Source organism: Podarcis melisellensis (assembly GCF_964234715.1).
Source record: "Podarcis melisellensis genome assembly, chromosome: 2".
NCBI lineage: Eukaryota > Metazoa > Chordata > Lepidosauria > Squamata > Lacertidae > Podarcis > Podarcis melisellensis.
In genome coordinates, this window is record NC_138529.1 from 115,534,110 (window position 1) to 115,559,434 (window position 25,325).

The 25,325-nt window shown below is 48.1% G+C and overlaps 3 protein-coding genes and 1 long non-coding RNA gene across 4 annotated transcripts; 2 read left to right on the plus strand and 2 right to left on the minus strand.

Moving 5' to 3' along the window:
• The first annotated feature begins 874 nt into the window (after positions 1-874).
• SURF2 (surfeit 2) lies at positions 875-1,850 on the plus strand. The gene has a single exon (XM_081903237.1). The coding sequence runs from the start codon at positions 890-892 to the stop codon at positions 1,730-1,732; it is 843 nt and encodes a 280-aa protein (XP_081759363.1). The 5' UTR covers positions 875-889; the 3' UTR covers positions 1,733-1,850.
• Positions 1,851-2,728: 878 nt separating this feature from the next.
• On the minus strand, positions 2,729-5,529 carry LOC309365437. Its single transcript, XR_014166145.1, has 2 exons — positions 3,576-5,529; positions 2,729-3,032 (listed from the first exon to the last, which is right to left on the minus strand). It is a non-coding gene; the product is annotated as an uncharacterized lncRNA (long non-coding RNA).
• Positions 5,530-6,249: 720 nt separating this feature from the next.
• On the minus strand, positions 6,250-12,172 carry LOC309364539 (uncharacterized protein). Its single transcript, XM_081902048.1, has 2 exons — positions 12,136-12,172; positions 6,250-8,482 (listed from the first exon to the last, which is right to left on the minus strand). The coding sequence occupies exon 2, from the start codon at positions 8,469-8,471 to the stop codon at positions 6,462-6,464; it is 2,010 nt and encodes a 669-aa protein (XP_081758174.1). The 5' UTR covers positions 8,472-8,482; positions 12,136-12,172; the 3' UTR covers positions 6,250-6,461.
• A 2,555-nt stretch (positions 12,173-14,727) lies between these two features.
• Positions 14,728-25,009, plus strand: LOC309365160 (zinc finger protein 34-like). Its single transcript, XM_081903361.1, has 7 exons — positions 14,728-14,789; positions 15,225-15,276; positions 17,222-17,346; positions 18,917-19,043; positions 22,237-22,332; positions 23,235-23,345; positions 24,026-25,009. The coding sequence occupies exons 3-7, from the start codon at positions 17,272-17,274 to the stop codon at positions 24,691-24,693; spliced, it is 1,077 nt and encodes a 358-aa protein (XP_081759487.1). The 5' UTR covers positions 14,728-14,789; positions 15,225-15,276; positions 17,222-17,271; the 3' UTR covers positions 24,694-25,009.
• Positions 25,010-25,325: the final 316 nt, after the last annotated feature.

The following is a 25,325-nucleotide window of genomic DNA, read 5'->3' on the forward strand; positions in this document are numbered from 1 at the left end:
ATTTCTGATATTCAGCCAATTAGGAATTTTATTTCACTGAGTCCCAGACCCATTTTTAAGCACATGCGTCGTAGGCAATGTGTTTTGATGCACCACAGTCACACATTTCCCTGTCTGCTACCCGGGTTAAAAGGAAGCAAATGCTCTCCAAATGCTCAATTGGGCAACATTACTGCGGTGAGTTGCTACTTTCATTTTCAGTCATGGGACTGTTTAAAGAATATTGGGAACCTGTTGTTCGTTAAAAGTGCTTGTTGGGTGATCTCTATCATATCTCTATCATCAGATCTACGGTTTTCAGAGGGGGTTAACTATCAGTCCCTCTTATTACTTACTGTATTAAAATTATTAGTCGTTTTTTGACACAGCAGTTCAAAGCGACTTAAAATATTTTAAGCAAAAACACGCATATATATAAAAGCCAACTTTTTAAAAAAATATATATATAGAATAAAAATATATTTCTTTAAAATAAAAAGAAATCCCACCCAGGCAAAAAGTAAAAAAAAAAGGGTTGAGGTGGAGCTTCTGCCACAAAAGGGGGTGGGTGGGTTAATGGATTATTTTTGTTTAGATTACGTATTTTTTGTTATTAGATTGTGATTTTAGATGGTGAATTACCCTGAGACCTGCAGGTATAGGGCAGTATACAAATTTAATCAGTAACAATAAACAAAACACACAGGGAACCCCTTCGCCGCCTAAGTTTCTTTCTCCAAGATTCCTGTATGGAGTTGTCACCCAAACATCATCACCACCATTATTATTACTATTACTATTATTGAGAAACCAGCTCCTCACGCACACAGGAGAGAAGGACGCCTCGTGATAAACCCTCTCTTTTCGCCCCGCATATGGCGCAGGTGAGGGCAGGGAGCCGGAAGTGTTTATGAGTGCCAGGCCTGCGATAGTTTCCCGCTTCTCTAGGAGCGGCAGCCTGGGCGGCCCTGATTGGCTGCCGCCGCTCCTTATTTCCCTCTCGGCCGCCGTAGCCCCACCCACAGCGGCCATGTGCGAGGCGGCGCGCGAGGGTCCGGCAGACGCCGTGCGGCGCTTCTTGCGGGAGCATCCCGCGCTGCGCCTCCTGCCCGCGGGGGACAAAGTCCGCTGCGCCCTGACCGGCCACGAGCTGCCCTGCCGGCTGCCGGAGCTCCAGGCCTACACGAATGGCAAGAAGTACTCTCGGCTGGTCCGGGCGGCCGGGGCGCTGGACTACGGCGAGTACGGGCCGCACATCGTGCCCAGCACCAAAAGCCCGGGGCAGCTCTTCTGCAGGCTCACCCTCCGCCACATCAACAGGATCCCGGCGCACGTCCTGCGCCACGTGCAAGGCCGGCGCTATCAGAAGGCGCTGAGGCGGTACGAAGAATGCGAGAAGGAGGGCACGAAGTACGTCCCCGCCTGCTTGCTCCGGAAGCCCCGGTCCGCCCGGGATGATCCACCGGCAGGGATCCCCCGGCAGTCCGATCGGAAGGGATCCTGGGAGCACCCGTCCAGCAGCGAGAGCAGCGGGACGGACGACAGCATGAGCGACTTGTACCCGCCTGAGCTTTTCCCGGAGAAAAACCCAGCAGCCAAGGGAAGGAGCAGCGACGGAGAGGTGGCAGAGCCAGCGGCGGATAAAAGTGTCGCGCTGGCGGAGAGAGGGGATCCCATGGAGGTGGATTTGCAAGCAGGCAGCAAAAGGGCAAAGAGACAAGCAGGCCCCCGCAAGAAGAAGTTCAAAAGTTGAAATCGGAGCTTTGGGAGAGACGTCGGTGGGAAGGAGACGTTTCTTGACACCACAAAACACCGATCGTGTGTGGCGAGGGGCTGGGGAAAGAAGACTGGTTTCGTCTCGCCTAATTCTGACCCCCCCCCAAAAAAATATGTATGTCTACTGGCTAGGAAAACAGCTGGAAAATAGGCATCTTCCCATGTGTTCTGGTTAAGTGCATTGGTTGAACAGTGTTCAGTGAATTAGTTCAAAAATCTTGGGTGATTTTTAGTTCATCGGACCATCTTCTGTCAGGTCACAATCTGAGGCCCATGGCATTCTTTCAGAAACCCAACCCTTTGGGCCTTTTAAGTTTACAGTTTGCAATTGTTGGGGGAAATAAAGAATTCAGATTCCACTCTGTGTGTTCCAATGTTTTATTAGTCTTAGTATATTTTATACTTCAGCACAGCAGCATGTAAACTTGTGAATACTTTTGGGGGGAGATTGCCAAGGATCAGGGTTTCCCAAATTTGGGCCTCCAGCTGTTTTTTTGGACTACCATTTCCATCATCCTTGACTACTGGTTCTGCTAGCTAGAGATGATGGGAGTTATAGTCCAAAAATAGCTGGAGAGAGACCAAAGTTTGGGAAACCCTATTTTAGATGAACTGTGGACTTTGTTTTGTAAAGGGTCAAATTTGAACTGGAATGGATTCCTTTTTAAAGCAAACTCCAATTGGCGCATTTGTAATTATGATTCTATCTGGCTAAAAGGGAGGGGAGCAAATGGGCTCTGCAATAAAATGTTGCGGTGTGGAGAACTCCCAGTTCAGGATTTAAAAATGTAATAAAATATTAGGAAAAATGGAGGCTGGAACCAGGTCTGGGTAGTTTTTCACTGCCTGCAGCTTCAACGACAGGACAGAAAATGCAGAAAAACAAATCAAGAGTTATATAATTGGGTGGGAGCTGGAAGGCTGGAAGAAAGCTTACGAAACTGGCAGTAAGAAAACATACACAAATCTGTGCTGCTCTTTCCAAAATATTTTATTTGTGCATGGTGTGTTAAACCATAAATACAGTTCTGCACAGGCTGTGAATGCAGGCACACCAAAAAGAGAATATGAGGAAAGACACAACTCAAGTCTCCTAAGGAACTCAGTTTTTTAAAATGCGAATTTCTAGTCCTTGTGGATTCAGAGGTGCTTGAAAGACAATGTGGGTGATGCTTGCTCAAATCACAGAACCCAGTAAGGGTCCATCAGATCCCAGGGCTGGGAGGTAGCTGCAGGGTCTGGTATAATTCCTTCCTTCTCCCCATAATTTACCATATCTTTTCGCAAAATAGAAATAAACTGCAGACTAGGTTATGCAGAGCAAGATGATAATTTATTTAGGTAGCAAAACTTCCCCCAAAGGTTCTAGAAGAATTTTGAGTGCCTGAAAGCGAATTCCCCCCCCCCTGTTGTTTGGTCGTTTAGTTATGTCCGACTCTTCGTGACCCCCTGGACCAGAGCACGCCAGGCACTCCTGTCTTCCACTGCCTCCCGCAGTTTGGTCAAACTCATGCTGAATCCCCCCCCCCCCCCGCAAATATTTATTTCTCCATGGATTATACATAGCTTCAGAAATATGGAATAATTCCAAATGGACCACACCTGCAAGTTTCTCCCTCCTGAACCACCAACACAGTGCTCTCATGACTGGGAAAGGAACAATTCTCCAATCTGACATGATCTTACAGGGGTTTCTCTACCCACACCTGTTAAGAAATGGTTTTTTAAAAAATCTAGAATAAAGGTGGCGGTCACATAACTAATGTGTGGGAGAATGTTTTTCAAAGATAGGGCTGCTATGCACTCTGGTTTTCCCAGACATTACTGGGATTTCACATTTCAAAGGTGGAATTGATGTCCGGGGTGAATCTCTGAATGGTGGCGCTTTGTCCTGAATCTGGGGGTTGTCTAAAAGCTCAACAACTTTTGGCAACCCTAAGCAAAGGCTATTAGCCATGGCAGCTGAATAGAGACTCCGTCTCTAGGACCAGTCTACCTCTGGGTATCGGTTGCACAGGAGGGCTGTGTCCTTTATGCTAAGCTATGGCCCAGCCAGAGGACTCTGGCTGGATGTTTGGAGGAATTAAGGAAGCTGGACCAGATGGGCTCTTTGGCCTGATCCAGATGTTACATTCTCAGAAAACGTTTTAATAACTCGGGGACATCCAGCAAAGCAGGAAGTTGGAAGATTCAGGGCAAGCACAGAGTTTAACTCTGGAACTCGCTGCTGCAGGATGCAATGGCTTTAAATCAAATTAATGGGGCATAAAGCTGGCTAAGTTCTACCTTCACTGCTAGAGGTAGTTCTGGGTAACAGCTGCTGGGAATGGCAAGTGGGCAAAGTGCTACTGCACGCAGGTCCTGCTTTTGGGGTTCTGTTTTGGGGCACTAGGAAAGCGGGATGCTGGCTGGGCCTCCTGTCCAATCGAGCCTGTCAGGCTCATCCTTGTTGGAGGAAGAGCTCTACAACCCAGCAGGGATTGTGTGGCTTCTGTATTCATACTATGTGACCACCCTGAACAACCATATCAGCACCAGTAAGTTGATACTGAGACTGTTGTGGATCAAAACTTTAATCTATTTCCAACCCCAAGGTATTAAAATTTTGACCCACAACAGTCTCAGCATCATGCTTTCACACACCCTACCATTCTGCAATAGTCCAAAATCCACACCTTTTTAGCCTATATATTTATGGCCGATTTGGGGTAAAGGTAAGTCCAGTCTGGTAAAGTCCAGTCGAATTAGACTTTGGGTTCAGCACTCATTTCTGCTTTCAGGACAAGAGAGCCAGTGTTTGTCCACAGACTGCTTTTTGGGTCTTGCGGTCAGCATGACTAAACAGCTTCTGGCGCAAGAGGACACCGTGACGAGTGCCAGTGCGCACGGAAACGCCGTTTACCTTCCCGCCACAGTGGTACCTATTTATCTACTCGCGCTGGTGTGCTTTCAAACTGCTAGGTTGGCAGGAGCTGGGGCAGAGTAACGGGAGCTCACCCCGTCACAGGGATTCAAACTACCAACCTTAGGATTGGCAAGCTCTAGAGGCTCAGTGGTTTAGACCACAGTGACACCCACTGATTTAGGGACAGTTTTATCAGTCCTGCTAGCCAGCTTCCCACTGAGGCATCTGATTGGCCACTGTGAGAACAGAATGCTGGACTAGATGGGCCCCTGGCTTGATCCAGCAGGCTATTCCTATGTTGTGTGTGTAAACAGGTGTTCATTAAATTTGTAATAGTCCGTCAGGCTTTTGCCCATGGGCAAACCGTGTTTCTTAAAACAGCGGGCCAGGAGTCTCAACCCACTCTCAGGTGGGGCTCAGTGCCATCACCTGCCCAGTGCTTTCTCCTCACTCACCTGCCTGGTTCCTGAACTGTTGGACCAATGTCAGCACCATAATTTTATTGCACACCGGGTCAAGTTTTCTGGGAGACAGAAATTTAGAGGAGCAGGAAGAAATGAAGATCTCCTTCCTCTGGAGGGAACCGGCCAGAGGAAATATTGAGGGAAATCAGATATTCAAAGGTTAATATTTCAAATAACAATAATAATATTTCACCCTTCCCGTAAGAAATCCCCACACACCTGAGAATAGCAATGAAAGGAAAAAAGGAAGAAATATGTTATAGGAGGAATGAAAGAAACTGGCAGCTTGGAGTGGGCACAGGGAACGGTGAAGGGAGGAAAGGAGAAGAAATAGCAGGAGATGAATAAATGTACTTGTGAGAGGTGCATGGAGAGAAAAGAAACATAAAATAATTTGACGTCTCCACTTAGCTTCGTTTTAGGCAGAATTTTGCTCTATCATGATATTGCTCACAGCTTGAGGAAAGCTGAACCATGGAACTCTGCACTACAGTGGTGCCCCGCAAGACGAACGCCTCGCAAGATGAAAAACCCGCTAGACGAAAGGGTTTTCCGTTTTGGAGGCGCTTCGTAAAACGAATTCCCCTATGGGGTTGCTTCGCAAGACGAAAAAAATCTTGCACCCCCCTGCGGGTTTTTTCCGCTTTTTCCGCCCTTTTCTTAAGCCGCTAAGCCGCTTATCAGCTGTTCCACTGATAAGCCGCTTAACAGCTGATCGCTGGAAGCCGCTTGACAGCTGTAGCGCTAATCCGCTAAGCTGTCAATGGGCTTGCTTCACAAGACGAAAAAACCGCTATACGAAGAGCCTCACGGAACGGATTAATTTCGTCTTGCGAGGCACCACTGTACAAGGAAATTGCTAAGGCAAAGAATTTAGAAACTGAGATCAGGGAGCAGTGGTTTTCAGCTGATTGTGCTGAACTTCATCTCAGATCTGCCACCATTTTGCGACTGGCTCTGCCCTCGCACCTTGTGACTGGTGGGCCTCACGTTTGTTGCTGGTGGGTCTAAGTAAGTTTCAGCCATTTTAAGTGTTTGCTGGAGGTGGACAGTTTTGAGACCAACCCTGCTCTGGTGAGAAACTAGCTCAGCCTGGCTAAAAAAATCTGCCCCGTAATCTTGTTTCTGCGCCGTTTTTGCTTTCCTGTGTGCGATGATCCGTCAGCCACCATGGAAGCTTTTCCTGCAATCTGTGCCTTTGTACATTTTCTCTCTGCTGAGGAGCCATAAACGTGGTTGAAGCTTTTACCCTGCACTCTCGGATTGCTGATACGATTTCTCTCCTAACTCAGTGATTTGGATTCTCAGATGAGGAAGAAGGCAGACGATGCAAACCTTTACAAGGTTTCTCGTGCTAGGTGGATTTTCTTGTGCCTGAAGAGGTGCGAGGGGTCGCTGAAGTTCCGCCCACATTCAGGACACACGAATGGCCTCTCCCCCGTGTGGATTCTCCGGTGGTTCACAAGCTGCGAGAGCTGACGGAAGCATTTCCCACACTCCAAACACGTGTACGGTTTCTCCCCTGTGTGGATTCTCTGGTGTTTCACAAGCGGGGACCGCTCTCGGAAGCACTTCCCGCACTCGGAGCATTTGTACGGCTTCTCTCCCGTGTGGATTCTCTGGTGACTGATAAGGGCCGACCTCCTCCGGAAGCACTTCCCGCATTCCGAGCACCGACACGGCCTGTCGCTCGTGTGGGTCCTTTCGTGCACGAGTAGCTCGTTCCCTGTGCAGAAACTCTTCCCACAGGCCAGGCATTTGTACGGCCTGTCTCGTGTGTGGGTCCTCTTGTGTCTGATCAGGTGCGAGGGGTCTCCGAAGCTTTTCCCGCAGTCGGGGCAGCTAAAGGGTTTCTCCCCCGTGTGGGTTCTCTCATGGTTCATGAGCTGCGAGTGCTGGCGGAAGTCCTTCCCGCAAATGGAGCATTTGAAAGGTTTCTCTCCTGTGTGGATTCTCTGATGTTTAATGAGGACTGATCTGCTGCTAAAGCTTTGGCCACATTCCGGGCATTTATATGGTTTCTCTCCCCTGTGGATTCTCTCATGGGCAAGGAGACCTGAATTGTGGTTGAAGCTTTTCCCACACTCTGAGCACTGATACGGTTTCTCTCCTGTGTGGATTCTCATGTGAGTAGTAAGATAGGCACTGGTGCTAAAGCTCTTCCCGCAAACAGAGCACTCACAAGGTTTCTCTCCGGTATGGGTTCTTTTGTGTCTGTTGAGGTGAGACGGGTCGCTGAAGGCCCTCCCGCAATCCGAACACGCATATGGCCTCTCCCCTGTGTGGATTCTCTGGTGGCTCCCGAGCTGAGAGTGCTGCCGGAAGCATTTTCCGCACTCCGCGCACTTGTAGGGCTTCTCTCCCGTGTGGATTCTCTGGTGTTTCACAAGTTGCGACTGCTGCCGGAAGCACTTCCCGCACTCGGGGCATTTGTAGGGCTTCTCGCCCGTGTGGATGCCCTGGTGGTTCATGAGCTGGGAATGCTGCCGGAAGCACTTCCCGCACTCGGAGCATTCGTAGGGCTTCTCTCCTGTGTGGATTCTCTGATGTTTTGCGAGCTGCGAATTGTATTGGAAGCACTTCTCGCACTCGGAGCATTTGTGTGGCTTCTCCCCTGTATGCATCCTCTGGTGGCTAATGAGGACCGACATCCTGGTGAAGCTTTGCCCACAGTCAGCGCACTGGCACGGTTTCTCGCTTGTGTGGATTCTCTCATGCATGAGAAGCTCGTTCCCTGTGCAGAAACTCTTTCCACACACCAAGCACTTGTACGGCCTCTCTCTCATGTGGGTCCTCTTGTGCCTGATGAGGTGCGAGGGGTCACCAAAGCTTTTCCCGCAGCTGGGACAGCTGTAGGGTTTCTCTCCGGTGTGGATTCTCTCGTGGTTAACAAGGTGAGAGTGTTGGCGGAAGCCCTTCCCACAAACGGAGCACTTGAAAGGCTTCTCTCCCGTGTGGATCCTCTGATGTTTAATGAGGACCGATCTACTGTTAAAGTTTTGGCCACAATCTGGGCATTTGAACAGAGCCTGGTTGGCTTGGATTATTCCATGTGCCAGAAGATCAGACATCTCCCTTAAGACTTCTACACACCCAAGGGGTCCTTTTTCGTGCTGATCCTTGGGGAGACCCTGCTGGAATATTCTGTCCTCCAGTTCCTCGTACCTGCCCTGGTGATCAATCAGGTTGTCCTCCTCTCCTGCTAGGCAGTTTCCCTGCTGGCTCTCAGAGGCTTCATCTCCCAGATTGGGGCTCCAAGATAAATTCTGTTCCGCTCCTCTCAATAGCATCACATGTGGTTCCACTTCCGTGGGATTTCCAGCCTGATTTGGCTCATTCCCACACATCCACTTATCACCTGCTGGAATAAGAACAGAATTGCAATGTGCGTCTTTTTTTGAGAGAGAGATGGAGGGACAGAGAAATGAAGCAAGCAAGCTCTGACTATACACTAGGAACAGCTGCATGGAAACACCGACGGTGCCACACGCCTGAATTACGTCTCAGTTAGACTACTGCAACCTCCTTGGAAGCCCCACCTGAAACATCATATCTTCCTATACGAACTTAAAGGTAAAGGTAAAGGTACCCCTGCCCGTACGGGCCAGTCGTGTCCGACTCTAGGGTTGCGCGCCCATCTCGCTTAAGAGGCCGGGGGCCAGCGCTGTTCGGAGACACTTCTGGGTCACGTGGCCAGCGTGACGAAGCTGCTCTGGCGAGCCAGCGCAGCACATGGAAACGCGGTTTACCTTCCCGCTAGTAAGCAGTCCCTATTTATCTACTTGCACCTGGGGGTGCTTTCGAACTGCTAGGTTGGCAGGGGCTGGGACCGAGCAACAGGAGCCACCCCGCTGCAGGGATTCGAACCGCCAACCTGACGATCAGAAAGTCCTAGGCGCTGAGGTTTTACCCACAGCACCACCCGCGTCCCTTATACGAACTTACCTGGGTGCTAATATCCTCAGGTGAGGCCGTTCTGTCAGAAGCACAGACCCTTTTCTGTGGCAGCCCCCATACTGTGGAATTCCCTCTCAGGAGATGTTAAGCTGCCTTCCTTTTTGTTATCCTAAGGCCTTCCTATTCATCCAGGCTTTTGAAAACCAAGGTGCGGGTGATGCAGACCACCAGGCCGCTATCAGGGCAAACTGCATCTTAAGGCTGGTTTTAAATGTGTTTCAATGGTACTTTTAACTATTGTTTCCTGTCAGGATAGTTTTACTCCTTTGTATCTGATACAGTCAAACCTCAGGTTGTTGAACATAATCCATTGTGGAAGCCCGTTTGGCTTCCGAAAAGTCCGACAACCAAGGCGCGGCTTCCGATTGGTTGGAAGAGCTTCCTGCACTCAAGCGGAAGCCGCGTTGGACGATTGGCTTCCGAAAAACATTAGAAAACCGAAGCATTTACTCCCAGGTTTTCAGCATTCGGGAGCCAAAACGTTTGAAAACCGAGCCGTTCAGGAGCTGAGGTTTGGCTGCTGACCTGTAAGCTGCCGTGGTGGAAAGGTGGGATAATAAATACATCAAATAATTAAATAATCTCCGGCTTTAAAAACAAACCAACCAGGGTATGTGTGACTCTAAATTCATGGCGATTAGATCTGTAAATGACCACTAATCATGGTGATTAACAGCAGAATTTCTATCGTTCCCCATCTCTAGAGCACAGTTTCCCAAAGTGGTCAATACTGACCCTTTGGGGTCAAATTGGAAGGGGTGGGAGTCCCAGGATAGGATGAGAGGGCAAATCAAGCAAAGAGGATCCTTGCCTGAGAAGGTGGCAGCTCCATCATCGGCCTCTTGCTTGATACCCTGGAAGAGCAATCCCTGCCAAGTGTCTTGAAGAGTGTCCTCTGTCTCGGGGAGATTCATTTTTTCTTGCTTCTGCGGACTCAGAACCTAGCAACAGAGCAGCAGAGATCTTGTTCAGTAAAGAGGTGGAGAAAAGGAAAAAGGACCACTCTGGAAATTATAGCTCTGTGAGGAAAATATGGGGAGGGGACTCCTACGAACTCTGAGGATGCTTAACAAACTACAGTTCCCAGGATCCTTTGGGGGAAAGCTTTGACTGTTGAAAGACCCTCTTGCCCTGATGGGAGGGGAAGTTGGACACCATATATATTAAAAAAGCACTTGGTAATTTCCCTTTTTTTAAATCTGTTTTCTGTACAGTGGTACCTCTGAATGCGAACGGGATCCGTTCCGGAGCCCCGTTTGCATCCTGAAGCGAACACAATCCGCTTCTGCACGTGCGCGGGTCACGATTCGCTGCTTCCGCACATGTGCATGATGTCATTTTAGAATCATAGAATCATAGAGTTGGAAGAGACCACAAGGGCCATCGAGTCCAACCCCCTGCCAAGCAGGAAACACCATCAGAGCACTCCTGACATGATTGTCAAGCCTCTGCTTAAAGACCTCCAAAGAAGGAGACTCCACCACACTCCTTGGCAGCAAATTTTGAGTGTGCATGCGAGAGCGGTGCAACCCGGAAGTAACGCATTCCGTTACTTCCGGGTCACCACAGAGCATAACCTGAAAACACTCAACCTAAAGCATATTTAACCCGAGGTATGACTGTAGTTCTGTGTAAATCTACACACCTCTGTTTTTTGCCTTTATAAGTAAAGGAAATCCCATCAGGGAATTCCCATCTGAAGCAAATATTTTTCTTTTAAAGGGCCTCCGTCAAAAATTTATAATCCTCTCTCTTCTTTTTCCCTCCAAAAATCAATGCATTGCCTGAAAATATTACCCTCTCTCTGCAGGGTATAATCATAAATCCATATTCTTCGTGGGAAATGCTTCTGCCAAATGGAAACAAAGAATAAGGTCAATATTCAGCGACAATGCATGTTTCCAAATCTTAAGAAGAGCTTGTTGTTGCTGTTGAATTATGAATGTCTGTGTTTTCATCCGCATTCCCGCCCCCACAAAAAAACCTTCAATTTCAGATGAGAAAATTGATGACTTTGCTGTTTCCTCCCTGCACTGTAAAAATTTTGCTGCGCTTTGAGCCAGTAAAGTCAGTTGGGAAACCTCTATTGGCTGTACCGATGTGGCTTAATCCCCCAAACACTCAAAAACAGTGAAAGTCTGGAAGCGATCCCAAGACCTCTCAAACGATACACATAGCAAGTCATCAATTTGGACACAACAACCAAAATATCGGAAAACAGAGGCCAACTTTTCCGCTTTCTGCTGTCAAGAGACTGCCTGCTAAGCAAACAAGAAGGTGTGCTTAAAACCATGGAGAGACCTGGTCTGAACAAAGACATTGGATTCTTATCTCATTGTACATGACAAAGCCATTTTTCACCTTCTCACCCCTTGCTTTTTCCTGTAAGACCTATTGCAGTCGTTAAGAGTCGTCAACAGGCTCATCACAGCTATCTGCCAATCACCCATTCCCACCACCCTTCTGAGTAATACCCCTCCCCACCTTCTCACTATATAGAAGGGTCTGGTGACTTCTGTTTCAGTGTATCTGAAGAAGTGTGCATGCACACGAAAGCTCATACCAAGAACTAACTTAGTTGGTCTTTAAGGTGCTACTGGAAGGAATTTTTTTTGTTTTGACTATGGCAGACCAACACGGCTACCTATCTGTAATTAAATATAGTATTTAGCAACAGCTTTAAGAGGGAGTGTTGGAGGAGATTGCAGATTTCCATCTGGGGCTGTGGAGACAAGTCAATTTCATTTATCTATTTTATATATATAAATTTAAAAACAAACGAGGAGTCAGCCATTGTGTGCTCTTTTCTCCCAGCAGCCCTCGGTGTAACCTGAAACTTGCAGAGCAAACTACTACGCCCTTACCCAACTGAGCTTGCAGTCTCCTCCCCATAGAAGACTGGGATTAAGTGCATTAAATGTGGGCTTTGGGGCCGCAACATCGCCAGGCCCTTTCCCCCACCCCTCTCCTCCCTCCTCCGCCCCTTGCTCTGCTTAGCCTCCAGCCTGACGAAGGGCTCTGCTGAACCCGAAAGCGGGCGCTTTTCACACTCACCGACATCACCGCCCACCAGCTGCCCTGCTCTCTCGGGTCCTCCAGCCAAGGTTGAGCGAGGCCGGAAGAGGCTCTCGCGCCCTCTCTAGGAACGAAGGCTCGCTCTCCTTAACCCTTTTAACGGGAGGCGGAGAAGGCGGTGGGGTGGGAGAAGTATTTTCAGAGTCTTGTGACAGCTGAAAGGCTGCCAACGTAAGATGCCACGATGCAGCCTTCCCCAAGCTGGTGCCCTCCCATCAGCACCATGGAGCTTTGCCTTGAGTGTTCGTTTAGCATGATGTTGCTGCTGGTTTATTTATTTTAATTCTGTTTGATTGAAAACATTTCGACTGAGCAAAATAACGCGGAAAAAGGAAAAGGAGCATTAAAAGAAACAACCACTATAATTCCATAATACAAAGGTATATGAGTGAAATTATTATTCTAATACATATACATTTATTTGTAACCCACTGTGTACAGATCTGTAGGCACAGACCATCCCCCCACTCAAACTAGTTGGTGAAGAAAACCCCCAAACTCGGTTCAATGGGTGACTCTGCGTCATATCTATGCGGTAGCTTATCTTAAAGTTTTAAGTGTCCATATGCTTATCGCATTTATAAATGTATAATTTATTGTTGTACATTGTTTTAACTGTTTGTTTTCTTTCTGGGATTGTACCTCCAAGTGTGTTTTATAAGCTGTTCTCCGACCATAATAAATTATCTATCTATCTATCTACCTATCTATTTAACCCACTGTATTTTTTTATAAATATATTGCAAATGTCATTCTATTTGTCCAGACACAATCTGTGTCTATAAGCTATCTGTCTGTCTGTTGCAAGAGTTGTCAGAATAAAGGGCGACTATAGATTTATCATTCCACTGACTCAAGTCTTTTAGCTGTAGCGAGGGCACAGCAAAACCATTTACGTTGACAGGTTGTCAAATCCAACGTAATTTAAAATAATGTTACCCTCTGACAGTACTACCCCGCCCCCGTGCCAAAAAAGTAATATTTATAATATAACAATCAGGGACTTTCTCCCAAAACTTCATAAGCATAGGATATTGCATAAACATATGTATCAAAGAAGCATTATCTTTATTACATCTCCAATATGCTGCCATAAATAGTTCCCTTCTAGACAACTGTAAGAGTACAGCTGAGATGATTGTATAGAATCATAGTAGTGTTTTGAATGGGACTCTCCGAAGGTCCTCTAGTCCAACCCCCTGTCACACAGGTATCTCAGCTGAGGAATCCCTGACAGATTGCCACCCAGCCTCTGTTTAAAAACCTCCAATGAATGAGGTCCAACACATTTCAAGGGAGTCTGCATGGAAGGTGATGAATTAACGAATAATAGAATTGTAGAGTTGGACGGAATCCTAAGGGGCATCTAGTCTAACCCCCTGCGATGCAGGAATCAGCAACAATAAGACTGCTTTTTGTCTGTCTTCAATAATATAAGACCTTTCCAAGACAGTCAAGGGACTGTACTGCGATGAGCAGCTGCAGGATCTGTTATCTTGGGTGCGGGTTTCCGGTTGGAGCCAGACTGAAGTCGAGAGAATAATAATAATAATAATAATAATAATAATAATAATAATAATAATTTATTATTTATACCCTGCCCATCTGGCTGAGTTTCCCCAGCCACTCTGGGCGGCTCCCAATCAAATGTTAAAAACAGTACAGCACTAAATATTAAAAACTTCCCTAAACAGGGCTGCCTTCAGATGTCTTTTAAAGATAGGATAGCTGCTTATTTCCTTCAGATCTGAAGGGAGGGCGTTCCACAGGGCGGGGGCCACCACCGAGAAGGCCCTCTGTCTGGTTCCCGGTAACCTCACTTCTCGCAATGAGGGAACCGCCAGAAGGCCCTTGGCGCTGGATCTCAGTGTCCGAGAGCTGGGCCTGGTGAAGGAGATCTTATATTTTTCACCTGCAACCAGTTTGCAGCTAGTGATGGAGAGTCCCTAATAAATTATTGGTGAACTGGATTAAGGAAATTAATCTTTTAGTGTGGCGGCACCTACACTTTGGGACTCCCTGCTTCTGGAATCACCAAATCCCCTCCCAGGAACCAGCCACAAAGCAGCCGGCGAGGTAGAGGATAGCCGCTTAGAGCATGGTGCTGATCATGCCAAGGTTGCAAGAGGAAAGCTGCATATTCAGGGGGGTGGGCTGGATGATGCCCAGGGGTCCCTTCCAGAGTTTCACGCTTATGCGCAGGAGATAGGCGCCGCTGCTCTGAGCTGCGGCTTGGAAAGCATTCAGAGATCGGTGGCAAGGTAGCTCCTGCGCTCCTCCTCCTCCTCCTCCAGCCAACTCCCCTCTCCGGAAGCAGGATGGCCAAAGATGAGGCGGAAGCTGGGAACCGGAAGCTTGAAGCAGCTGTTTTAAGCGCGGCACAGAACTGTAGACTTGGGAGCGGGGATCCCTGGTGGTCATCTAGACCAACCCCCTGCAATGCAGGAATCTCATCCATAACAGAGCGGCTCGGGGCTTCGGTGACTTCTTCTCCTCTTCCTCCTCCAGCTCCTTTGGGGTCTCGATTTCCCCCAGGGTAGCCGGGGGGCAGGCGGAGGCCAACCCCGGGGAGACCCTGCGTGGAGCAAGACGCCCGCTGCCCTGCGCCACGAGGAGCGAGGAAGGAAGCGGAGGTAGATCCTGGGGAGAGAAAGGGATCGGGCACCGGGCAGGCGGGGCAGATCACAGAGCGGAGGGTTGTTTTTAAGGGAGCGGGAGATCCCTTTTCTGTAACCCCGATCATCCCCGAAAGTCTCCCCCCCCCCATGCAAGGCTCACTCGCGAGCGAGACGTGGGTGGGAATCGAACAGCGCTCTGCACATGGGCCGGGAACAGCTCTCCTTTATCGCCGGGCAATTTGCAGGGCTGGGCGGTGCTGAAGCCCGCAGGTTCTAGCCTGCGACTAAACAATTGGCTTCAGGCACATTTGCAAACCTAAGCAGGGTCTCTTGTACGGTTTCAAATTGGGAGGGTGGCGGCGTTTTGAGATTCCTGCGCTTAGGGGCGTTGGTTTGGATGATCCTTGAGAACCCTTCCAACTCTATGATTCTGTCATTCTATGAAATAAGAGCGAGGCAAGCGAAAGTGGAGCACGCCTAGCTGGATTTATTTGGTATTTGGGTGAGCTCAGGTGGCAGGCGTTGTTCTACTCTCCATTTCCTAATCCTGCATGCCTTTCAGGAAGCTGCAGTTGGGGCCCCAAACCTGGATCTAGGCAGGGGAGTTTTCCTTTTACAGTGGTACCTTGGGTTACATACGCTTCAGGTTACATGCGCTTCAGGTTACAGACTCTGCTAACCCAGTGGCATAGCGTGGGGGTGCAGGGGGGGCCGGCTGCACCGGCGCAACATCTGGGGGTTAGAGTTAGGGGGTGCAAATCCACGGGTCAGGGGGCGCAAATCCACGGGTTAGGGGGTGCAAATTACTTGCCTTGCCCCGGGTGCTGACAACCCACGCTACGCCACTGCGCTAACCCAGAAATAGTTGTTGTTGTTTAGCCGTTTAGTTGTGTCCGACTCTTTGTGACCCCCTGGACCAGAGCACGCCAGGCACTCCTGTCTTCCACTGCCTCCTGCAGTTTGGTCAAACTCATGCTGGTAGCTTCGAGAATACTGTCCAACCATCTCGACCTCTGTCGTCCCCTACTCCTTGTGCCCTCCATCTTTCCCAACATCAGGGTCTTTTCCAGGGAGTCTTCTCTTCTCACGAGGTGGCCAAAGTCTTGGAGCCTCAGCTTCAGGATCTGTCCTTCCAGTGAGCACTCAGGGCTGATTTCCTTCAGAGTGGAGAGGTTTGATCTTCTTGCAGTCCATGGGACTCTCAAGAGTCTCCTCCAGCACCAGAAATAGTACCTCGGGTTAAGAACTTTGCTTCAGGATGGGAACAGAAATCGTGTTCCGGCGGCGCGGCAGCAGTGGGAGGCCCCATTAGCTAAAGTGGTGCTCCAGGTTAAGAACAGTTTCAGGTTAAGAACGGACCTCTGGAACGAATTAAGTACTTAACCCGAGGTACCACTGTATTCTTAAACCAAATTGCTAAACAAACCAGCACAGAGTGACTTTGCCATGCCAGAACAAATGTGGCAACCATAATTCACTTTGCAAAGAAATGGATTTAGAGAAAGCTCCCCCAACTTGGTACACTCTCTAAATGTTTTGGACTACAACTCCCATCAGTCCCAGATGGCGCTACAACTCCCATCAACCTCCACGCCAACCAAGGCTGATGGGACCTCTAGGGCAAAACTTCCAGAGTTTGGGGAAGGTGGAGTTTGTAGCTCTAATTTTTTTAAAAAACAGAAACTGCTCACTGTTTCCATATGTTTGGGGAAAGCTTCACCTGAAGCATTTCTGCCTGTTATGAAGCTGTCAAAAGCACAGGAGCACTGCGAGGAGGCAGCCTCTGAGAGAATGGCAGGCTTATTGTAGGTTTACAGGATTGGGGAATGAGCAGGCGGACATTCATGACATTGCAGAGGGTTGGGCTAAATGACCCTTTGGATCCCTTGTAATGCTATAATTCCGAGTCTAAGGCTTTTTATTAAAACATGCTTAATAGCTCTGTTGAAAAGAAATGGGGGGTTCTGGAAGGTTACTTAGAGGATTTGCAAATGCAAGAGGAGAGCCAAGAATCTGTAGGGGCATTTGAAATATAATGACATGGCGTAAATACTGTAAATCGCCATTCGGGATGACACCTCGCTGTTTGTGTCAAGAGTTGAATAAATTGTGGGCATGTGACCCAGGTGTGGCTCAGGGGATGTGTGGGGAAAGTTACAAGGTCATGGGTTCCTAAAATGCCTGTATGAGCCAGGAAAACAGAGGCTTCCACCATCCTGGTTCACTTCTGCAACTTGCCTCTTCTGTTGTCCCCATTCTGTTTTATGTCAATATTTCAGGCTTGCCTCTTCAACCATCATGGTTCACCTCTGCAACTTGCCTCTTCTGTTGTCCCCATTCCTATTCCATGGCAATATTTCAGGCTTGCCTCTTCCACCATCCTCATTCCCTTTTGTAGCAATGCTCGAGGCTTACCTCTCCTGCTGTCTCCCTTCTGTTTCTTTCAGCAGCGCTCAACCACTGGAACGAACCCATTTTCACCACCGCGTTCGGAAGGATGGCATCCCTGACGCTTTCTGAGCCACACCAGCTTCCTGCTGGTGTGGCAACAGTTGCTCTGGTTCCAGCTCAGGTGGGCAAGGGGACAACTGGCTCTGGGGCGACAACCTACCAATTTCCCTTCGCTTCAGTATGAAAGGTGGCCTTAGCCCCACCTGCTGCTCCTGAGAAGCTCTATGGAGAGACAGTGAGGTGTAGTAGTTAGAGGAGAGATGGGAATTGTTGGATTTTGATTGTACAGTGGTACCTCGGGTTAAGAACTTAATTTGTTAGAGGAGCAGTGGGAATGTGTTGGATTTTATAACACAAGTACTTTGTTTGAGAGTCTCCCATAAACAATTGCTGCCATCTTCAGAAAGAGCTGGTAAGGACCCTACCCAAAAACCTGGAGATTCTCTGCCAATCAGTGTAGAAAATACTTAATTAGACATCCTGCGCTGTGGGTTAAACCACAGAGCCTAGGACTTGCCGATCAGAAGGTCGGCAGTTTGAATCCCCACGACAGGGTGAGCTCCCATTGCTTGGTCCCTGCTCCTGCCAACCTAGCAGTTCAAAAGCATTTCAAAGTACAAGTAGATAAATAGGTACTGCTCCAGCAGGAAGGTAAAGGGCGTTTCCGTGCGCTGCTCTGGTTTGCCAGAAGCGGCTTAGTCATGCTGGCCACATGACCCGGAAGCTGTACGCTGACTCCCTTGGCCAGTAAAGCAAGATGAGTGCCGCAACCCCAGAGTCGGCCACGACTGCACCTAATGGTCAGGGGTCCCTTTACCTTTACCTTATGCCCTTTAAAAATGTGGGGGGGGGCATTGGGGAGGGGGTTATTGGGCTGTTGTTTTTATTTTGATTATATGTTTTGTGGTTTTAGATTTTGATTTTGTTCTGTGAACTGCACTGAGACCTCCGGGTATAGGGCGGTATTTACAGTGGTACCTCAGAAGTCAAACGGAACCCATTCCAGAAGTCTGTTCGACTTCCAAAATGTTTAGAAACCAAGGCACGGCTTCCGATTGGCTGCAGGAAGCTCTCTTGCAGCCAATCGGAAGCTGCATAAGCTGCATTGGACATTCGGGTTTCAAAGAACGTTCGCAAACCAGAACGCTCACTTCCGGGTTTGCGGAGTTTGGGAGCCAAAACATTCAACTCGCAAGGCGTTCAATTTCCGAGGTGCGACTGTAAATTCAGTAAATGAAATTAATTAGATGGATCAGCTGTGTGGCTTGTGCGAAGGCGTCAAGTCCTTTGGGGAAGGGATATATAGCTCAATTGTAGAGCACCTCTTTTGTATGTAGAACGTCCCAGGAAAAGCCCTGTCTTGAAACCCAGTTAGCATTGATCAGGGGTAGCTATTGTGGTGGCCTCTGGATTTGTTTTTGGACTCCAACTCCCATCAGCCCCAGCCAGCATGGCCAATGGACAGGGATGATGGGATTTGTAGTGCAGCAAAAATGTCAACTGGGCACCTTGTGGACTACCCCTGGCATAGATAATAGATGGACCGATGGTCTGACTCTGTACTATGCAATTTCCTTGCCTGGGGCCCTGGAGATCCTCTGGTTGGTCAGTCTATAAACTGCTGAACTAGGCGGATCAATGACCTGACTACGGATGAAGCCCCTTCCGAAGTTCTTGTGTCTTCTTTCCAGGTTTTGGTGACCTTTGAGGACGTAGCGATCCACTTCAGTGAGGAAGAATGGGCCCTTTTGGACCCGGACCAAAGAGCTCTCTATATAGATGTCATGGTAGAGAACAACTTCAACTGGGCCTCTCTGGGTATGCATCCCTTCTTTGCTGCTCAATAACAACAACAACAACAACAACAACAACAACAACAACAACAACAACAACAACAACAATAATAATAATAATAATAATAATAATAATAATAATAATATCTTTATTGTCATTGCCCCCTCTCGGAGACAAGGAAATTACTTGACTGCTCCATAAAAACACTAATTAAAACAATACAGTATAGTACAGCAAGGAAGATTAGATGACTTTCAAAGTCCAGGCTTCCCATTCAGGGCCGAGATCGCTCTGGAGAAGAAGCTGTTCTTAAGACGGCTCGTTCTTGTCTTCATCGTCCTGTATCTCCGTCCCGACGGCAGGAGCTTGAAGAGACAGTGACCAGGATACGATGGATCTTTTACTATGTCCAGTGCTTTCCTATGGCACCTTGTGGCATAAATCTGCTCTAAGGTGGAGAGTGGGCAGCCAACAATGCTCTCTGCTGCCTTAACAACTCTGCACAACCCCATCCTGTCCTGGATAGTACAGCTTCCGTACCACACACATAAGCCATAAGTGAGCACGCTCTCAATGGCACAGTGATAGAAGGCAAGCAGCAGTTTCTGCGGAAGATGGTTTTTCCTTAGAATTCTCAAAAAGTACAGTCTCTGCTGCACCTTCTTCACAAGCCCCCTTGTGTTGACACTCCAGGACAGATCCTCTTGTAATTCAATGCCCAAAAATCTGAACGTGGTTACCCTCTCCACACAGACCCCATCTATCAAAAGTGGCTGGACATTGCTCTTCTGTCTCCTGAAGTCCACCACAAGCTCCTTTGTCTTCCTTGTATTTATGAGCAAGTTGTTAGCTCTGCACCACTCTGTCAGCCGCTCCACCTCATCTCTATAATCCGTTTCACCCTCCCTTTCAGGGATGAGCCCAATCACGGTTGTGTCATCTGCAAATTTGACAACCGGTGTTGAGAGGGCTTGGGAAGGCTCTAGGAAAGCATATAATAGCTCTACTTTTCCCACCTCTCAGTTTGAGTAAGGAAAGGGCCATAGCTCAGTGGCTAGAGCACTTGCTTTGCATACATTGTCACTATTACAAGGTTATAAGCCAGTGTGGTGTAGTGGTTAAGAGCGGTGGACTCGTAATCTGGTGAACCGGGTTCGCTTCCCCGCTCCTCCACATGCAGCTGCTGGGTGACCTTGGGCCAGTCACACTTCTCTGAAGTCTCTCAGCCCCACTCACCTCTCAGAGTGTTTGTTGTGGGGGAGGAAGGGAAAGGAGAATGTGAGCCGCTTTGAGACTCCTTCGGGTAGTGATAAAGCGGGATATCAAATCCAAACTCTTCTTCCTCTTCCTCATCTTCTATACAGTGGTACCTCGGGTTACATACGCTTCAGGTTACAGACTCCGCTAACCCAGAAATAGTACCTCAGGTTAAGAACTTTGCTTCAGGATGAGAACAGAAATTGTGCTCCGGCAGTGCAGCAGCAGCAGGAGGCCCCATTAGCTAAAGTGGTGCTTCAGGTTAAGAACAGTTTCACGTTAAGAACGGACCTCCGGAACCAATTAAGTACTTAACCTGAGGTACCACTGTATTTATTGCTCAAATCATGCAGCAAACCCCAAGCGGAACTGATGATTATTACTTGAAATACTTAATAGAAGACAGGGAACTAGCGATTACCTTAAAAGTGGCTAAATTCTGTGCTGCTGCTATAAAATTAAAGAGACAAGCGTTGAATGAATCTAACTGCCAATGTCTTAATATGTTTTAAATTAGCAATTAAAGCTTTAACTAAAATAGATTAAACATAAATAGATTAAAATTAAGCTCTATGAGTTAATGCACAATAAATAATTCAAACTGCTAAAATATATATTTATTGTGTATTAACTCAAAGAGCTTAATTTTAATCTATTTATGTTTGTATGTTCTCTTTTGTTGTACTGTCGTACCTTGGAAGTTGAACAGAATCCATTCCTGAAGTCCGTTCGACTTCCAAAACGTTTGGAAACCAAAGCACAGCTTCTGATTGGCTGTAGGAAGCTCCTGCAGCCAATTGGAAGCCACAGAAGCCCCGTCGGACGTTCGGGTTCCAAAGAACATTCGCAAACCAGAACACTCACTTCCGGGTTTGCGGTGTTCGGGAGCCAAAACATCTGAGTACCAAGGCGTTCAGGATCCAAGGTTTGACTGTATATGTTGTTCTCTGGTCAGGGACCAAAATAAATCGATTCAGGCATGCATACAGAAGGCCCCAGGATCAATTTAGGGTTTGGAAAGGCTCCCTGTCAAAAGTTCACATCCTCACCATACATTTAAAGCATTCTTATGCCCCTTTAGCCTGGGACACGGGTGGCACTGTGGGTTAAACCACAGAGCCTAGGACTTGCTGATGAGAAGGTCGGCGGTTCGAATCCCCGCGACGGAGTGAGCTCCCATTGCTCGGTCCCTGCTCCTGCCAACCTAGCAGTTTGAAAGCACACCAGTGCAAGTAGATAAATAGGTACCGCTGCGGTGGGAAGGTGAATGGCGTTTCCATGCGCTGCTCTGGTTCTCCAGAAGCAGCTTAGTCATGCTGGCCACATGACCCGGAAGCTGTACGCCGGCTCCCTTGGCCAATAAAGCGAGATGAGCGCCGCAACCCGAGTCGGCCACGACTGGACCTAATGGTCAGGGGTCCCTTTACCTTTACCTTATGCCCCTTTAGCAGGCATAGCTTCCCCCAAAGAATTCTGGGAGCTGCATTTATTCCTTTATTCCTTTTTTCATTTTGTATACCACCTTTTCATACGAAGGTCTCGGGCAAGTTCACAGCATAAAAATACAAAATAAAAACACAAAATGCATAATAAAAATGAGAACGAAAAGTGAAATAAACCAATATCCCTCCTTCCCACAAAACATATTTAAAAGGACACAGAATGTTCATCAGCCACAGGCCTGTTGAAGAGGAACGTTTTTGCCTGGCGCCGAAAGGTGTATAATGAAGGCGCCAGGGGAATGTCCCCGGGGAGAGCTTTTCACAAACAGGGAGCCACTGCAGAAAAGGCTCCGTTTTCGTGCTGCCACCCTCTGGATTTCTTGTGGAGGAGGCACACGAAGAAGGGCCCCAAAAGATGATCTCAGGGTCTGGTTAGGACCTAGGTTGGTATTGAGAAGTGTTTCAGAAGGAGTAAATTGTTCCTAATTCCACATGTATTTTTGTCTTCCCTTCTGAAGGAGGAAGTTTATTTCCCAAGCTGACCCTCATTTCCAGGCCCAAAGGCACCAACAATCTCTGTGTACAGGACTCCAAGGAAATGGAGAGAATTTCAGGTAATGCCGTTCAAAGAACACGGCCAGCAGGCTTGAATCTTCCTAGTTCAGTCAGAACATCATATTTCCTGAACACTTTTCCTGGCAAGATAGATGTAAAGCCAGAAAACATGTATCTCAGGGTTGGTTGGTTTTTAAAAATATGTATCAGCCTTTCCAACTTGGTGCTGTCTAAATGTTTTTGACTACATCTCCCATCAGCCTCAGCCATATAGTTTATTGCTGGTCTGGTGACAGTGGTTTTTATTCTTTATGCTCTGATCTTTTGCTCAATTAATGGTTTTTGAAATCAGCGACCTGTCTTGAAATATTTTTTATTTCTGCTCCGTAGAGAGACCAGTATTCTTGTGTATCTGAGCTAGAGTTTAACTCTAACAGCAGGCATCACATCTAAACTGAGTTTCCTGCCTTTTCTGTTCTTTGGAGCTGTATTGACCGCTGCCTGGTTGGTCTCCCCCTCCGCTGACAGAAGTGAGTCTCAGGATTCAAAATTAGAGCGCAAGTCCTTTTCTTTAGATCCTTGAGACTTCTGAGTTGTATCAGAAGCCACAAACCTTTATTCTCGGTGCCGTTGTGAGTGGAAAGGTGTTAATTCAGTTCATTTGGTGCTGGAATATAAGGAAAGAAAGGAGCAGAGAGCCATCTTGGCTGGATGACGTCACTATCCACAGCCCTGGCCATATTGTTGATGTACTTATGGCATTTGGAGATAACCTGCCTTGGAACAGGGAAGCTCCATTTAGCTGCCATGGCTTATAAACCTATCTTCTTCCATGAATTAGTCATCCCCAACAATGGCCACCTGCTTTGGAAGCCAGTAGCTATGGTTGTGCTGCGTGTGTGCGGTCTCACAAGTTTTTAAATTGTCATTTGTGAATATATTTGTTCTTCTCTTCCAAAAGGTGGTGGGATGGTGAGTGAGATCAAGCAAAAGCCTCTTTGGCCAGAAGATTATTCCTTCGAAGAAAACAAGACTTTCATGAGAAGATCCCAGAATAATGTTTCTTTTTCAAGTAAGTGCCCATTAAAAACATTACGGGGGAAACAAGAAGGGATAAGTCCATATGTAGCCCCAAACTCTGCAATTTTTCCTCATAGGGGAGCTGATCCGTCCCCTTGATCACTTGGTCATCCTTAAAGTAAAGGTAAAGGGACCCCTGACCATTAGGTCCAGTCGTGGCCAACTCTGGGGTTGCGGAGCTCATCTCGCTTTATTGGCGTGCTCGCTTCGGCAGCACATATACTAAAATCTGGCTTTATTGGCCGAGGGAGCCGGCGTACAGCTTCCGGGTCATGTGGCCAGCATGACTAAGCCGCTTCTGGCGAACCAGAGCAGCGCACGGAAACGCTGTTTACCTTCCCGCCAGAGCGGTACCTATTTATCTACTTGCACTTTGATGTGCTTTCAAACTGCTAGGTTGGCAGGAGCAGGGACTGAGCAACGGGAACTCACCCTGTCGCAGGGATTTGAACCGCCAACCTTCTGATTGGCAAGGCCTAGGCTCTGTGGTTTAACCCACAGTGCCACCCATGTCCCTTGGTCATCCTTACCAAGAGCCTTTTGAATAAGAGCTATTTAAGGGAGCAGGATACTTTTGGGGGGGTGGGGAATGCTTCTGAGGCAGAGATAGCTTCCCTTTTAAACTTTCCCCCGAGACAAGTAAGGTGCAATCTGCTCTTCTCCCTTCTGCAGAGGAGGCTTGGAGCCAGGATTGTCTCTCCCCATCCTCTTTGTGCGATAGAATAATGTTTGGCGAGGCTGAAGGTCCACTCCTCCGTTCTGAGCACCCGGGAACACAAGAGGAATCTTTGGGAAGACTAGAGCAGAAAGGTGAGGCCTCTGGAGGCCTCCTCATAGATGAAAGAGAAGAGGTGTGGACCAATTCTGGGAGGACTTACCGGTGGAAGTCGTTCCTCGTCCCACGGGAAACGAAACCTCCAAGGGAGAAGCTCCACAGGTGCCCGGTTTGCTGGAAGTGTTACAGCACGAGGCCCATCCTGGCACGCCACCAGAGGGTCCACACAGGTGAGAGGCCATACCAGTGCTCCGAGTGCGGGAGGAGCTTCGGCCAACGCGTCGACCTGAAGAACCACCAGAGGATCCACACAGGCGAGAAACCGTATGTGTGCTCCGAGTGTGGGAAAAGCTTCAAGCACCACTCCAGCTTGACGGCCCACGAGAAGATCCACACAGGGAACAAGTTCTATTCTTGCCTGGAGTGCCGGAGCAGCTTCAGCAACAGGTCGAGTTTCTCCAAGCATCAAATGACCCACTTGGCGGAGAAGGCAGGGCCTTCTCTGGGAGCAGGGAAAGTTTCAGGGAGCGGCGGAACCTTACAGGACATCAGAGAATCCACCTGAGAGAGGTGGGCTGGCCACCTCGGCCATGAACTTAGGACATTCCTGTCTTACGGGGGCAAGAGGAAGCTGTGGCCCTCAATATGTTATTGGACTCCAGTTCCTTTGACCCTTGACTGTTGGCCGTGCCCCACTGTGCTTGGTTCTGCTATGAAGTTCCTGAGCAGCATTGATCACTGCCAAAAGCAGGGCTTGCCTTGGGTGCTGAAAGCAAGCCCTTCCTGGGGCAGGAATCTGGTTTCGTTATGAAGGTTTGACTGGGTAGTTTTACGGGGTTTCTGAACTTTTGCATTAAATACATGATGGTTTTGTACTGAAATTTGTTTACTGGTTGTTGTTTTTAAAACACCATGCGCTAGCCTCCTTGGGAGTGCAGCTAGGCCCTGGGAGGTGCTATGTACACACACTCAGCAAGTTGGAGTTAACTCTTTATTAGCAAAAACACTATAAACACAGGTGTGTCGGGCCTAAAAAGCACAGCAACTGATCTCTGGCAGGTCTGTCCCCCTTGCTGAAAGTCCCCTCCCCTCTAGGGTTTTTCCCAAGCAGTTGGAGACTGTGCCTGTGCGAAGCTAACGTCTCCTCTCCCCATTTCATAGTAATAATAATAATAATAATAATATTTTTTTATTTAT

Excerpts from the sequence above, each read along its gene's own strand:
- LOC309364539 (XM_081902048.1), bottom strand. The coding sequence starts at position 8,471 with ATGTGTGGGAATGAGCCAAATCAGGCTGGAAATCCCACGGAAGTGGAA.
- SURF2 (XM_081903237.1), top strand. The coding sequence starts at position 890 with ATGAGTGCCAGGCCTGCGATAGTTTCCCGCTTCTCTAGGAGCGGCAGC.
- LOC309365160 (XM_081903361.1), top strand. The coding sequence starts at position 17,272 with ATGGCATCCCTGACGCTTTCTGAGCCACACCAGCTTCCTGCTGGTGTG. Across the intron at positions 19,044-22,236 it reads CTTCAACTGGGCCTCTCTGG|GAGGAAGTTTATTTCCCAAG; the intron begins GTATGCATCCCT and ends TCCCTTCTGAAG. Across the intron at positions 23,346-24,025 it reads GAATAATGTTTCTTTTTCAA|AGGAGGCTTGGAGCCAGGAT; the intron begins GTAAGTGCCCAT and ends TCCCTTCTGCAG.